Raw genomic sequence first — 15,950 nt, 5'->3', positions numbered from 1 at the left:
CCAAACCTAGCAGTGATGCAGCTGCTCAGCGTGCTCTATATAGTGACTTGGTAGAAAATGGTAAAGATGGTGAGTGGGAGATGAGCTTATGAAGGATGCAGAGATGCTGCTGGACTTTCTTGACTATGGATTGATGTTTCAAGTGAAGGTCTTTGCTTAGTGAACACTAAGGAACTTATGTTCAACAACTATCCTTGGTTTTGCCCACGTTCAGATACAGATTGTTGACTTTACACCAGTGTGTCATTTGCCGCACTTCCTCTCTGTACACTGATGTCATCCTGCTGATGAGACCTACCACAGTAGTGTCATCAGCAAACATAATGATGTGGTTCTAAATGCGTTGCAGCACAGTTGTGTTGAAATGCTGTTTCTGACCCAGATTCAGTGAGGTCTCCCAGTCAGGAAATCCAGGATCCAACTGCAGAGGAAGGAGCTCAGGCCCAGCAGACTCAGCCTAACTTTTATATTTTTACACATGCATCTAGTATCTTAAGGTCCCACTTCAGTGAAAGTTTTAACCTCCTTAACATGTCCATGTGGGGTGGCATGGTGGTGCAGCAGGTAGAGGTGGAGTCACACAGCTCCAAGATCCTGGGGTTGTGGGATCCAGTCCCACTCTGGGTGACTGTTTGGTGTGTGTTCTCCCCATGTCCTCATGGGTTTCCTCCAGGTGCTCTGTCTTCCTCCCATGATCCAAAAAACACATGTTGGTAGGTTGAATTGTGATTCAAATGTGTCCCTAGGTGTGTGTGTGTGTGTTGCTCTGTGTAGGACTGGTGCCCCCTCCAGGGTGTGCTCCTGCCTTGCGCCTAGAGATTCCGGGTAGGCTTCGGACCCATGCCGACCCAACAGACAATGAATGAATAAATGAACATGTCTCTGTGTTATTATTTATACACTGGAAAATATGTCATGAGTGAAAAAATGCAGTCAGTGTCAAAGCTATACACACACTTCAAAACTGCGGTGTTCAAAGACCCCTAGTGGTGCTCAAGCACCTGCTCTTTTGCCCTGATGAGAAAAGTGCCCTTTCTGCTGGAGCCCAATTTTTTTCTTCATTCATCCATGTTTAAAAATAAAAATTACCCTCTCGTTCATCAATTGTATTTTGATATTTGACAAGCATTTATTGTGAGAATTCTGCCCCAATCAGGTCTGCGGCGCGAACAAGCTCCTGCCTTACCACTCCCTCCTCCTCCGGCTAGCACTCATGCTGTGCTGAGTGCCAGGCCACACCACTGCTACACACTTCTCCTCTGACCCACAGACAGACAGTGTTTGTGCAATTCCTGATGTTGTTTGGTGCAAAATTAACCAAACACTTAACATTATAGAGACACTGAAACATTACATACACAGCTCCAGGGACCTGGAGATTGTGAGTTCATGTCCCGCTCTGGGTGACTCTCTGTGAGGAGTTTGGTGTGTTCACCCCTTGTCCGCGTGGGTTTCCTCCGGGTGCTCCGATTTCCTCCCATGGTCCAAAAACACATGTTGGTAAGTGGTATGACGACTCAAAAGTGTCCATAGGTGTGAGTGAATGTGTGAGTGTGTGTGTCACCCTGTGAAGGACTGGCGCACCCTCCAGGGTGACCCTGAATTGGATAAGTGGTTACAGACAACGAATGAATGAATGAATAATTTTGGTGATGCATGCCCATTTCTTTATTTGGCTTAAGTACCTGCCCCAAAAATGTCTGTGCATGTGCCTGTGTAACTGTTCTGTCTCAGTCAGTTACACTAAGAAGAGTATTTCACATCGTTTTTATTTTTTATTAATCAATTATAATGATTCATTGTCATTGGTTGTTTTTGATTTGTCAACAGCATTTTACCTTTAACGTTATTTGTAGTCCTTTACCGGACCTAGTGGACTACATTTCCCAGTCACACCGTGGTCCGAAGCAAGTACATAGAAAAATGACAAATTTATTACTCTGAGAAAAACCGAAGGTACGTTTTTACATGGTTCGTTGAGGTTTGTGTTTTAGGAGCTATAAATAATTCTTAAAAGTGTTTAATAATATAGTTCATAGCTTTCGGTGACCTTTATTTTCTTTACGTTTACCTACGTATGTGTAAACAGGAAAAAGGACAGACTCACATTCACTCGTCTTTCAATCATGCAAATATGATTAAATCTACTAATTCAAATGTTTAAATAGAGATAATACGCACAATATGTAATTAAAACTACAAATACTTGACATATGTTCGTCAAATACAAGGTTAGGTTCTCTTTTCACAAACTTCTGTTTGGAGATTTCCGTTCCACCTTAAATGATACAACAGTTTCATGTTCAGGCTGCTGCACCATTTAAGGTGGAAGGGACTGTTCCATAACAAGTTACCGAATCTGAATTTGTGTGAGACTCGTATTTCGGAAAGTTTCGAAATTTATTCAGCACTATAAAAATGCTATATATATATATATATTGTGGCAGCCAATGGGAGGTGCCACTGGTGCAGAGACTCATGGGACTGTTTTTGTTTATTCTTAGATGTTCTAGTTATTAATGGTTTCAGTTAATCAGTGATGTTGTGCTGCTCTTACTGTTGTTTATGGGTTGTGGTGTCAGTTATGCATTGTTAATTTGGGTGGCCACCATGACCGAGATGAGTATGGCAATTAATGACCTTGGGCTATTTTCCTGTGTTGTTAAGCTTTGGGTTGTGTCAATAAAGGTGCAGTTTCTGTTGTACACCACCAGGTGGGCACAGGAAACCAGCAGAAAAGCTAAAGAAGTCCCTTTCTTCTTCTGGTGCTCGTCACATTGGTGTCAGAAGTGGGATGACAGCGCCTCCCAGAATGGAGAGAGAGATTGAGGAACTGCAACGTGCCATACAGCAGGATCTGCGCCTTCTGGAAGATGTGATACAGCGACAAAGAAGCCGAGCCAACGATCAGCGTTTGCAAGGCTTCCCAGATGGGGCCAGCGCACCGCGACGGCACCACCCCCCACAGGCACGGAGGAGGGGTGAAAGCCTGCAACGCACAGAAGATGGTGAGCTAGTAGCTAATGATATAGCTTCTCCTGCTAGCGAAACAGCTACGCTAGCGCCTATGTTTAGCTCACAGCAGGCAGGAGCTATGCCCAAGACGCTAGCCAAGCTACCCAAATACAATGGGATGACACCGCTGGAGCCCTATCTTTCACAAGTCCAACTAGCGGCACGGCACAGTGGTTGGAGCGACGAAGAGGCTGCCACACACCTGGCCCTGGCGTTGGAAGGGGGTGCACTGCAGGTGCTCCTTGATCTGGCCCCAGTGGAGCAGCAAAACCTGCGTGCCCTCACAATGGCATTGGAGAGGCGGTTTGGGAAGCAGCATTCCATCAACCAGAGCAGAGAACTACTAGCCAAACGTTGTCGCCAAGAAGGAGAGAACCTAGGCACCTTTGCCGCAGACGTGCAGCTGTATGCCAGGCGTGGCTATCCGGAGTTCCCCCCGGCTGGCCAGGAGGAGCTGAGCCTATATGCCTTTCTGCAAGGTCTGTCCCCGGAGCGGCTGCGCCAACATGTTCGCCTTGCCATGCCCCGGTCTCTTAGCAAAGCCCTCCACGAAGCCGAACGAGCTGAGTTAGTGCTCTCTTCACGACCTCACCAGCAGAGAGCTCTCGCCCACCACCCATATGCAAGAGCAGCTGACAGTGAGGGGTCGGAGGAAATAGCAGCTTCTGCCAGCTTCAACCCAGGACAGCCCGAAGACGTCCATGGCGAATAACAGACCGTTGCTATCGATGTGATGAGCCTGGACATGTGGCACGCGACTGCCCTGCACCAACTCCGAAGGCCAGGGCTACCCAGCCACAGGGAAACGACAGCGGAGTGGCCTAGTGAGGGGACCACCACTCCGTCTAACCACCCCCCTCCAAGGACGATGCACGCTGGTAGGCCGGCTAGGTCATGAGAAAGGGCTATACTTGCATTGTACTGTTGATGGCCAACCTTGCAGAGCCCTCGTTGATACAGGATCTACTATTTCCCTCATTCGACCTGGTGTCCTCCCTAGCACACTCGACTCACGTGCAGGTGGGTGGCTACCAACCGACACCCAGTTGAGGAAATTACTGCAAATCCTGGCAGGGGGCATGGAGCTGGCACACGAGTTCTGGCTCGCCAACATCCAGGACCAGTGCATCATCGGTTTGGACCTGCTGAGCCGCTGGGAGGCCTGTGTTGATGTGTCGAGGCCGGCCATCACCCTTGGCACAAAGACTTTTGCCCTCCAGCGTGGCCAAATAAGTAAAAAGAAGATCAAAAGCCGGCAAGCAAGTTGTCATGCAGCCACGCCCCAGCTAGTTCCGGATCCTGGTGCTACATCGACTACTGCCTGTGACCCAGCATCGCCGCCTCTCGTCCAAGCCCCAAAAACTGGGTCTGCTATCCTCCCATCTGCTGAGACAATCATGGCTGTCCATGACTTATGGCAACGCAGTGGGGCCGGCCTGACCCATGACCAGCTCCACAAGTTAAAGTGCCTCCTGGATGACAACATAGACATCTTTGCTGCCAGCGACAGAGACTGCAGGCGGACTGGGCTAGTCCAACACACCATTGACACTGGTTCTGCTCTGCCTATTCGCCTTCGCCCACACCGGCTACCCCTTGCAAAACGACAGGTGGCAGAGGATATGATCCGCGAGATGGCGGCTGCTGGTGTGATCGAACCTTCTGACAGTCCGTGGGCATTCCCAGTTGTCTTGGTAAGGAGGAAGGATGGCCGCTGGCGTTTCTGTGTAGACTACCGCCCTCTCAACGCTGTCACCAGGAAGGACTCCTATCCACTTCCACGGATAGATGATGCGCTTGACCACATTGCAGGTTCCAGCTGGTTTAGCTCCCTTGACCTGCGCAGTGGCTACTGGCAGGTAGAGCTTGCCCCTGAAGCTAGACCAAAAACTGCCTTCACCCTGGGACAAGGGCTGTGGCAGTTCAATGTGATGCCATTTGGACTCTGCAATGCTCCGGCAACATTTGAAAGACTGATGGAAAGAGTACTGGCACACATTCCCCGAACCTGCTGTGTTGTGTACCTGGATGACCTGCTGGTGCATGCCAACGACTTCGACACAGCACTGTCGAACCTGAGTGAGGTCTTCACTGCTATACGGCAAGCTGGGTTGCGGCTGAACCCAATAAAGTGTCAGCTGTTGGCGAGGGAGACCACCTTCTTGGGGCATGTGGTGAGTGCTCATGGGGTAGCCACTGACCCCGCCAAAGTGGCTGCGGTTCAGGACTGGCCGTACCCCAGGAATGTCAGGGAGCTTCGGAGTTTCCTAGGACTGGCATCTTACTACCGCCGGTTCATAAGAGGGTTCGCCACCATAGCCAGTCCTCTCCACTGCATGACCAACAAGGGCCAGCCCTTCAGTTGGGACAACACGTGCGCCACGGCCTTTGACCAACTCAAAGAGGCTCTCACAAAGGCCCCTGTTTTGGCTTATCCGGATCCCCAACGACTCTTCATTTTGGACACTGATGCCAGCAACGTAGGCGTTGGAGCTGTCCTGTCCCAACAGTCTGGAGGTAGGGAACGTGCTGTGGCCTATTTCAGTCGCACCTTGGACAGAGCTGAGAGAAACTACTGTGTCACTCGACGTGAGCTGTTGGCGGTAGTATTGGCTGTACGGCACTTCCGTCCCTACTTGCTGGGTAGCCATTTCCTCCTTCGCACCGATCATGTCTCTCTGACTTGGCTTTTAAACTTCAAGCATCCAGAGGGCCAAGTGGCTCGCTGGTTAGAAGTACTCCAGGCATATGATTTTGAGATCCAGCATCGAGCAGGTCGTCAGCATGGCAATGCTGATGCCCTCTCCAGACGTCCCTGCATAGCGGAAAAGTGTCGTCACTGCCAACGGCAAGAAGAGCGGGGCCAAATAGCAATGATGGTAGCAGCTGCTCAGGTTACCCCCAGTGGGGAAGGGTGGCTCCCTCTGACTCCGCAACAACTGGGAGAGCACCAGGAGGCAGACACAGTATTGGCTCAGGTGAGGGGCTGGCTGGAGAGTGCACAGCGCCCCGAGTGGAAGGGCGTGTCAGCACAAGGACCCGAGGTGAAAGCCTATTACTCCCAGTGGGGCAACCTGGAGATCCATGATGGCCTCCTGTACCGGAGATGGCATGCCCCAGGGCGGGGTAAAGACATACTACAGCTGCTAATGCCCCAATCGCTACGACCTCAGGTACTCGAGCTGGTCCATGGTTCAGTGGGGATGGGACACTATGGGAATGCTAAGACCCTTCACCGCCTGAGGGGAAGGTTCTATTGGCCTAGTTGCAGACAAGATGTAGAGTTACATGTGCACTGCTGCGACACTTGTGCAGCCCAGAAGGGACCAACTCAGCGGTCCCGTGCCCCACTGCAACGGTACATGGTGGGGGCCCCAATGGAGCGGGTAGGAGTGGATGTTCTGGGGCCCTTCCCCATCACTGAGTCAGGCAATCGGTACATACTTGTGGCCATGGACTATTTCACAAAGTGGCCTGAGGCATATGCGGTACCGGACCAGAGTGCAACTACGACTGCGGGAAAGCTGGTGGAGGAGATGTTCACTCGCTTTGGGGTCCCCGCCGAACTCCACAGTGACCAAGGGAGGAACTTTGAGTCACAGGTGTTTAAGGAGGTCTGCAGGCTGCTTGGGGTGGACAAGACTAGGACAACACCACTACACCCCCAAAGTGATGGTCTGGTTGAGCGATTCAACCGCACACTAGCTACTCAACTCGCCATCCTCACCAGTCAACACCAACGCGACTGGGACCAACATCTGCCCCTGGTCCTTTGGTCTTATCGAACTGCGGTCCAAGAGTCCAGCCAGTGCACACCTGCTGCCCTCATGTTCGGGCGGGAGCTCCGCACACCAGTGGACTTGGTGTTTGGGGCCCCACCTGAGCCGGAGATTGTTGGAGGGACTGAAATGGACTACCTTAGGAGGCTGAGGGAACGTCTACAGGTGGTCCATGACTATACTCGCCAAGCCCAGGAAGAAGCTGGAGTGCGGCAGAAGAGGGCCTATGACTCCAGGTGCAGGGGGAGGGCTTTTGTTCCAGGGGACAAGGTCTGGGTGTATTGCCCGGTCCGCAAGAAGGGTGTGTCCCCCAAGCTTTGTTGTCACTGGCAAGGGCCTGCTGACATTGTGACACGGCTGTCAGATGTGGTGTATCAGGTGCGCATGCCCGGCCGGGGGCGCATGGTGGTATTGCACCAGGACAGACTCTCACTATATCGGCCACTTGCCTCGCCGACCGTTGGAGATGGGGGTACTGGAGGTACCCCATGTACAAACAGGGACGATGCCCCCTCTGCTGGTATCAGGCAGCCTACTCGTCTAAGACGGGTTCCGGGACACTTGAGAGACATTGTGTTGGGCGATGGGGTTGTCGGGGGCGACTAACCCCTTCTGGTGGGGGCTATGTGGCAGCCAATGGGAGGTGCCACTGGTGCAGAGACTCATGGGACTGTTTTTGTTTATTCTTAGATGTTCTAGTTATTAATGGTTTCAGTTAATCAGTGATGTTGTGCTGCTCTTACTGTTGTTTATGGGTTGTGGTGTCAGTTATGCATTGTTAATTTGGGTGGCCACCATGACCGAGATGAGTATGGCAATTAATGACCTTGGGCTATTTTCCTGTGTTGTTAAGCTTTGGGTTGTGTCAATAAAGGTGCAGTTTCTGTGGTACACCACCAGGTGGGCACAGGAAACCAGCAGAAAAGCTAAAGAAGTCTCTTTCTTCTTCTGGTGCTCGTCACAATATATATATATATATACGCCTAATCCACATTAAAATCAATAAGGAAGCACCTGTTCTCAGTTAGACAAACGAAACTAATAGGCGAGTTTTCAGTAACGCAAAGAAAGGAGAAGTGAAATCAGCTTTAAAGGGGAATTCCACCCATTTTTCAAAAGTGATGTATAATTCGGTTTTTGTGATGTAAACAAAGTCCTGCAGAGAGGTTTACGTAAAATATTTAGTTGTAGAGAATCTTTACACCAGTATTTTGTTGTAGTGGTGTTGAGTGGAACCAGATGTCAACACATACGTCCAATCTATTTGTCTGTTTATCAATCTTTCTATCAACAAACATTGTCATCTGAGTTTTTATATAAGTTTTATATAAACTTTCTCTGGGGACTAAATGCTCTCAAGGCCATCAGATCAGCAGCCTTCCAACATCTAATGTAAAGCCTGTTTATTCTCTAGGTTTTAAAACAAATCCTGGAAGGACAGGTGTCTGAAGTGTTGTATTATAAATGCAGTATGTAAATTGGTATAAAACACTTTTTAACTCATTATGAAATTATCTTACATATACATTTTTGAAATTTCGTAATCATTTACATTGTTAATACAGGAATTTTGTCAAATTTGGTGGAAGTCCCCTCTAAATGACACCGGGTGGCTCTTGGGTATTTGTTGTCACCAAAAACGGAACTTTCCTGCCCATGCGAGAATAGACCCTACACAGTTCTGATTTATTGTTATTTTAATAGATGAAGTGCTCTGTATGTCTGTTATTTCGTGAGGTAAGTGCTGTATTTACATTCTGACACGTTAGGTGGCATTGTCAAATAGATAAAATAATTTGTCTTTCATATGTCATTAAAATAATTTAAAAGTATGTGTGCAGATGATGGAACATTGTACTGCATGTTTTATAAATTGTCAACCTCATTTTGCACCTTGTATTTCAGGAGCACAAATGAATCAAGTGTAAAAAAAAAAAAAAATATATATATATATAAAATAGATTTTTTTCAGTTTTACTAATATAAAATCTATTTTTTCTTTGGTGTGGTATATCTTTTAATATTTCTTTCATGCTTATTTATCTTTATTATTACTTTATTTCCATTTTTTCAATATCTTATTCTTCTTTATGAGATCTAGGTTTCTTATTCTCATTTTAGGTGCTATAAAATGTACAGAAGTGTATTGTCTGTTTAGAATGTGCATGTCTTAAAAAAACTGTGTCCATGATTATATTATTTACATTATTACTTATTATTTACATTATATTCATTATCACAAGAATTCAAGAACACCTCTTACCAATTATTAAATGATTTTGTCTTCCTCCCCCAGCTGGTTTCATGATGAGGTCCACAGTTGTTTTCTATGCAACCCACTTGCTGTGTGTGCTGCTGAGTGTAGTGTGTGTGGTGCTGGTGGTCCACTGGAACAGCAGATATCGTGGGGGGTTTGCCTGGGACCACCAAGACAAGCAGTTCAACTGGCACCCAGTTCTGATGGTACTGGGGCTGGTGGTGCTCTATGGAAATGGTGAGAACTGAATTACACAAAGGGACATGTTCCATTGATTCAGTGCATACGATTCATATTAAAAGCTTAAATATGAAGACAATACTTCAGTTAAATACTTCATATTTTAAAGGTGGCCTCTATCCTAGTGATGATACCCAGCTGTCAAAACCATAAACGCCACCACGGTTATTACAAATAAAAAGTCAAAAGAAAATGTTATCCTTAAAGCAAGACATATACAATGACAAAACAATAAACTCAGACAGTAATCACTGACGTTTTTAAATCTGCAGCCCATGCCCTTGTGGCGAAACACTTGAACCACCCAAAAACAGGTTTGACCAGTTCATCAGGAGGAAACCTGTCTCATATTATACTGTGATATTACATTATATTAGGTATTATATTATTATCTATGTTCTGAGCTAAACTTGGTGGGAGTCATCTATAGAGCATTAACTGGTTGATTAAAAGACTACATGTGTGGGTTTATGCACATTAGGCTTTATTAAATAACAAATAAATAAAAATTATTTTTTAGGTGACAGAAATGGCAATATAAGGCATGATATTTTTACTTTCACCCACTTGATAGACATATCACTCTGCACTGTTCTTCCAAAGTAATATAAATGACTACTATATCAGTATTTATTGTGTTTACTGCAGTTCCAACCAAGCCGTCAGCTCTTAAACAGTGAAACTCCACACAATAAGGAACAGTAAAACTAGGAAAACCACAGAGGAAACAAAACTTACTGTAAGCCTCTAAAAATGGCAATAAAACAAAAAGAACTATAAAAACAGACAGATTGCAGTAAAATAGAGTGAAAGGCTCGTTGAGTCTCTGGATATAACACTAAAAACTAGGAGCTTGTCTTTGTTTGATACCAATAAACTGTGCTGAAAGGACACTACCAGTCTGTTAAAGGAAAGCTCCAATATTTTCTAACCCAATCTCTGCTCACTGTGCCTGTTTCCTACGGACCATTAGCATGTAGTATCGTTTCATCTGTTTCCCTGTACATAAAAACGAACTGAAAACCTGTTCACCTAAAACTCCCTTACAATGAAAGATGGGCAGTTGCACTGCTCCACAAGTAAACTTTTAAATGATGTCAGGTCTTACCAAAGTGTAAGATGTTTTTACAACTTTAAAACACTGAAACACTACACAGTTACTCTTGCTTTCCATAAGGCAGGGTTTTCATTGAAAACTTAGGATCAAAAACTTTCATGAACTTGTATGAAACCAGTGAATCTTTGAAACTTCTGAGTTCTATAAAGCCTCCTGCAACTCACTTCAAACTTGTTTGAAACTTTGTAGTCAGTCAAGATGCTAATTATGTACCACATGATCACACATCAGTTACTATCGTTTGAATCAGTTCATTTCACTGATCAAACAAACCTGGACCAGGAAATAAAATGGTTCATTAGAATAGCTTTGCTTATATGCAAGTATTCACACAGTTAGATGCATTAACTAACCAGCTGGTATTAACACAACGGCTGACTTTAAATATGATAAATAAACACACTACAGATGATTGTTTTTATAGCTAGAGCAGAATACAGATGAATGAAGTAGCTGCTTGTGAAATAATTTAGATTTCATGCAGCTAGTTTCTGGTCTGACTGAAGAAATATAGTGTACTATTTCCATCCATCCATCCATTATCTGTAACCGCTTATCCAATTTAGGGTCGCGGGGGGTCCAGAGCCTACCTGGAATCATCGGGCGCAAGGCGGGAATACACTCTGGAGGGGGCGCCAGTCCTTCACAGGGCAACACAGACACACACAGATTCACTCACACGCACACACCTACGGACACTTTCGAGTCGCCAATCCACCTACCAACGTGTGTTTTTGGACTGTGGGCGGAAACCGGAGCACCCGGAGGAAACCCACTCGGACACGGGGAGAACACAGTGTACTATTTCTTTCACAGTATTTGTTTGGTATAAAAAGAAAATCTTTGATTGGATGACTTTATGTGTATGTTGTAGATTGTGGGATGGAGGATCATTTAAGAAAACCTTAAATGTAAAGGCTAGAGACAGATGCGAGAAATTATGATTTTATAATAAAAAGCAGAGACCAGGCCCGAGAAATACTCAGAGGCCCAGAAGGACTAAAGCCAGAGGCAAAAATAGAGAAAGATCTAAGCAAGAATTCTGTACACGTGAAAACAAAATAGGAAAAACACTCGGCTGAAGGAAAACGTGGCTGTTCTACACATCGTTACAGCCCTAAAACAAGGTTTAACAAAGCGCTCTCCCTCCTTCACCTACTGCTACAAGCACAGAGAGCCACTGTGAGCACATGCCCCAAGCGCTGCGCTGTTTTCACCTGTAGCCTGTTAAAGCACATAACTGATATTACATTGACCACTTCTCATTTTTTATTTCTAAACTTTTATTGCCCATAAAAGATATATGTTTGATAATGGGTGGTACTTGGTCTAAAAAGTTTGAGAACCACTGCCTTAAACTGTTTCTTTAATTCAAGAGAAGATATTAAACAAAACACAATCAGACAACACCTATTAAGTCTCTGTCAACCAATCAGCGTTCTCTCCCTCTCTTTCAGCTGCTGTGGTGTATCGTATCCCACTGACCTGGGGTCAGAATAAACAGCCATGGAAGCTGCTTCATGCTGGTCTCCTGCTGCTCTCGCTGCTCTTTGCCGTGTTGGGGCTTTGTGCAGTGTTTGACTACCACAATGCTAACAACATCCCAAACGTGTACTCCTTACACAGCTGGGTTGGAATCGTCACCACTGCCCTCTTCGCTGGACAGGTTTGTCTTTTTATTAGAGCTTAGAAATGTGTGCAAAAAGTATTGTAAACACTGTTTACTCAAAAATGATTGTGTGTTGTTGATGTTTTTTGGGACTGAACACAGCATTGCGCATCAGTTCAGACAGATCAGCAGTTTTTTCATTCCATATTGCACCATCCATCTCTTGCTAGATTTTATTTGGCTTGTTTGTGTTGGATGACTGCATTTTGTCATGTAGACAAGTCTCTCTTGGCTGTTTACCCTCTGCAATGTTTACACAACATGTTTAGTTTCTACTCTGCTCTCAGGGAACTAGAAGTGAGCAGGTACTAAAAGAGTATCCAGGTACCAAATTTGCATAATGAAAAAGCAAAAATAAATAAATAAATAAATAAAAAGTTAAGAAGATTTCCTTTCCTGTCAAGGTTTTGAGATACACACACACACACACACATACAAAGTTGTTGACCATTAAACAACTTCATTATATATTGCAGAACAACACAACATGCAGTAAAATCTAGAGTAGTGGATAATACATTTGATGTGTCTCTTTTTTAGTGGGCTGCAGGTTTTGGGGCATTCCTCCTTCCTTGTTCTCCAATGGCTTTGAGAGTCTTTGTCAAGCCCACCCATGTGTGGATGGGTTCCATTATCCTTGTCCTCAGCATAGTGTCCTGCATCTCGGGGATCAACGAGAAGCTGTTCTTTGCTCTGTATGTAAATACCGTTTGTGTATTTTTTTCAATTACATTCTAAGACATTACTTGCAGGGTGGTCAGTCAAGGTGGTCACAGAAAAAACATGATTCATGATTTTATTTTCAAGCAAAATTCTAATAAGGTTTTTAAAAATAAATGGTGGCAATAACTGTGCTGTTGCATAATTTCCAATTTTCAAATGTCACCAGGGCTGGGAGGCACAAGGGAGTCAGTTGGCTTCAGTTAATAGCAACTGATTAATTAATCATTCAAATAAAAGGTTTTTTTTAATGAAATTAAAAAAAAAAAACCTAATAATTACAATTCTCCATGGTGCTGTTTTACTGTTTTACATTGTTACAGCACTAGAAATGAATCATTTTGTCTATTGTTTTGTTGGTCACACAGCTAAAGCACATGACCAGTCACAGGACTTGCCGTGACCTTCTATAAGGAAGTAAACCTGTTGTTGTCATCAGATTATCTTTTGTATCAGAGAAAGGTATTTCCCCAGCTTCCTTTAAGCAATAACATATCTCAGAACCATGTGATATTACACACCGGTAATAGCTCGGTATTAATATAGAATTTATTTATTTTGCTGCTATTACAGTTTTACTCTTCTGTGGATACTTTACACTAGATACTGGAACACTTGATAGTATTAGTGAGGTCAGGTCCTGATGTTAGATTAGTTCTAGATCCATTCCAGCTCATCCCAAAGGTATTGGATGGAGCTCCATCACTCGTCCAAAGAATGCAGTCTTAATGCTCCACAGCTCAGTGATGGGAGGCTTATATGCGGCTGCTTAGAACAAACCACTTTATGCCATGCTTTTTTTATATAAAGATTATGCAAACAGTGTGTGCACATCATCTGTGCCCACAAGTATGTTTTTTTTCCCTAGAATTTTACTTTATAAATACACAGTATTAAGGTTTGTTTTGCTTTTGAGAATACACTAGTTTATAGAAATAGCGGACATCTACCATGCTTTCAAGGTCAAAAGACACTTGTGGGTCTTGTTGTGTTTATTATAGGCAGAGAGAGCTTAATGGATCACTTAAAGCTATTTAAAGGCCACAGACAGAGTGCAGTCTGTGGATGGCTTATCTAACAGGCTCAGAGCACACACTTTCACTATGTATTTTGTGCTTTAGTCTTAAACATGTGTTAACACGGTATATTAGAGGTTCTTTGTAATGACGGATTATAAGTGCTTATATTGCTTACAAAAGCATTCAGTTGTTACACAACTTAAAAATGTATGAAATGAAATGCACTGAAATATCATCATGCTCAGTGTCAACTTACAAGCCTCATTGGACCGTGGAACTGTGCCCTCTGAGTGGTGGAGTCCCAACCAAAAACTTTTGGATGAGTCAGAGTGGCAGAACTAATCACTCTGCGTTAGGAACCGACTCCATTAATGCATCATATTCTAACGTCTAGCCTAAAGTTTTCCCCAAAAAGTAAAAGTTACTGTGGCAAACGGGTGAAAACACTTTATAAATACCATTAATATCAGAAGCAACGCTGAGAGAGTCAGAGAGAAAGGAAAAGAGACTGAGCGAAAGGCACGACTTTTTCTGTGTAAGTTCCTTCCAACGCTAAAGTTGTCCTGCTATTGGTCCTTCCTTCAGAAAGAAGAACACCAATGGGACGGTGCCTTATGCCCAGCTGCCTCCAGAGGCGTTCCTCGGCAATTCTCTGGGCGTAGTCCTTGTCGCCTTCGGATTGGTCGTCTTAAAAATCCTGGCCAATGAGACGTGGAGACGTCCAGAGCACAGGAACGAGGCGGGAGAGTACAGGGTATGTTTTTGTGTGTATGTGTGTGTGCGCAGTTTAAAATCAAGTGTGTTTTTCATATTATTATTATTATAAGTATTATTATAAATCTAATTTATTTTGAGAATTAATTTCATTGGTCAATTTCATGAGGTTCAATTATCAATTTTAATGTTGCCCTACAGGCCCCACATACAAATGAAGTGAGGCAAGGCAAGGCAAGTTAAGTTTATTTATAGAGCACCTTTCATACAGAAGCAATTCAAAGTGCTTTACAGAAAAAGAAATTACATTAAAAGCCAGAGTAAAATCATAAATTCCAATAAGACAATTACATAAAAAGAGTAAAATGATTAAAATGATTGAAACAATTTAAAATGACAATAAATGAAAAGAAATAAAAGAAATAAAATGCCGTTACAGAAAAGTGCAGAATATTTTAAACTGAGCTGTAAGCCTGCTCAAACAAGAGAGTTTTAAGTCTTGATTTAAATGTGTCTAACGTTGGGGCACTTCTAATATTCTCAGACAGCTGGTTCCATTTAAAAGTGGCATAGTAGCTAAATGCTGCCTCTCCATGTTTAGTTTTGACCCGAGGCAGGACTAACTGACTAGTTCCTAAAGATCTGAGATCTCTGCTCGGCTCATATCTCTGTAGCAGATCTGATAAATACGCTGGTCCTACCCCATTGAGACATTTATAAACCAGTAATAACACCTTAAAGTCTATTCTATAACAGACTGGTATCCAGTGTAAGGATTTGAGGATGGGGGTGATATGATCTCTTCTTTTGCTCCGAGTGAGAACTCTGGCAGCTGCATTTTGAATCAGCTGAAGCTGTTTAATGGTCTTTTTTGGAAGTCCAGCTAAGAGACCATTACAGTAATCAATCCTGCTAGAAATAAAAGCATGGATAAGTTTCTCCAGGTCTGGTTTAGTCAGAAAATCTCTAATCTTACTGATGTTCTTAAGATGGTGAGGTCAGTAAGATTTGCCTAAAGCTCATAAATCTTTGTTCTTATTTCCAGCCACTGACCTCAGATGAAAGCTGATGTCCAGAGATTTACATTTCCCTTGTTCTCTGACTGGGCTGCAGTGGACGTTTACAGAAGCTCTATCCCATCAGTCTGTCTCTTTTCTTTTTATGTCATATAATAAACACCATATGTCCAAACTATGCATTCCATCGTGGGCTGAATATGCATCTAAGCTAGTTTTATGTCAAAGCAATAAAATGTCATAAAATATCATTAAATGTTAAAAATAAAAGCATAATTTTTTTGCATGAAACGTTTCTTTTGCATGAACCCTTTTGTTCCACCGCCCGGTTTAAACCGGTTTTTGTAAAAAAAAAAAAAAAAAAAAAAAAAAAAAAAATCTGTCGTTCAGATCAACGTTGGCAA

At 43.9% G+C, this 15,950-nt stretch overlaps 1 protein-coding gene across 4 annotated transcripts; it reads left to right on the top strand.

The window, feature by feature from the left end:
- The first annotated feature begins 1,864 nt into the window (after nucleotides 1-1,864).
- Nucleotides 1,865-15,815, top strand: LOC136679169 (lysosomal membrane ascorbate-dependent ferrireductase CYB561A3-like). 4 transcript variants are annotated; one of them, XM_066657534.1, is made up of 7 exons: nucleotides 1,865-1,956; nucleotides 9,091-9,288; nucleotides 11,866-12,074; nucleotides 12,618-12,772; nucleotides 14,402-14,570; nucleotides 14,732-14,764; nucleotides 15,576-15,815. In XM_066657534.1, exons 2-7 carry the CDS (start codon nucleotides 9,099-9,101, stop codon nucleotides 15,597-15,599), a joined length of 780 nt encoding a protein of 259 aa, XP_066513631.1. In that variant the 5' UTR covers nucleotides 1,865-1,956; nucleotides 9,091-9,098; the 3' UTR covers nucleotides 15,600-15,815. The 4 variants fall into 4 exon arrangements, with proteins under 4 accessions (XP_066513631.1, XP_066513635.1, XP_066513634.1 ...); XM_066657537.1 differs by lacking the exon at nucleotides 1,865-1,956 and adding an exon at nucleotides 2,147-2,231; XM_066657536.1 differs by lacking the exon at nucleotides 1,865-1,956 and adding an exon at nucleotides 8,404-8,531.
- The last annotated feature ends 135 nt before the right edge of the window (nucleotides 15,816-15,950 follow it).

The sequence above is a fragment of the Hoplias malabaricus genome, chromosome Y (assembly GCF_029633855.1).
Source record: "Hoplias malabaricus isolate fHopMal1 chromosome Y, fHopMal1.hap1, whole genome shotgun sequence".
NCBI classification, from domain to species: Eukaryota; Metazoa; Chordata; class Actinopteri; order Characiformes; family Erythrinidae; genus Hoplias; species Hoplias malabaricus.
The sequence above is the reverse complement of the archived record's forward strand: the minus strand, read 5'-3'. Positions and strand labels throughout refer to the sequence as shown.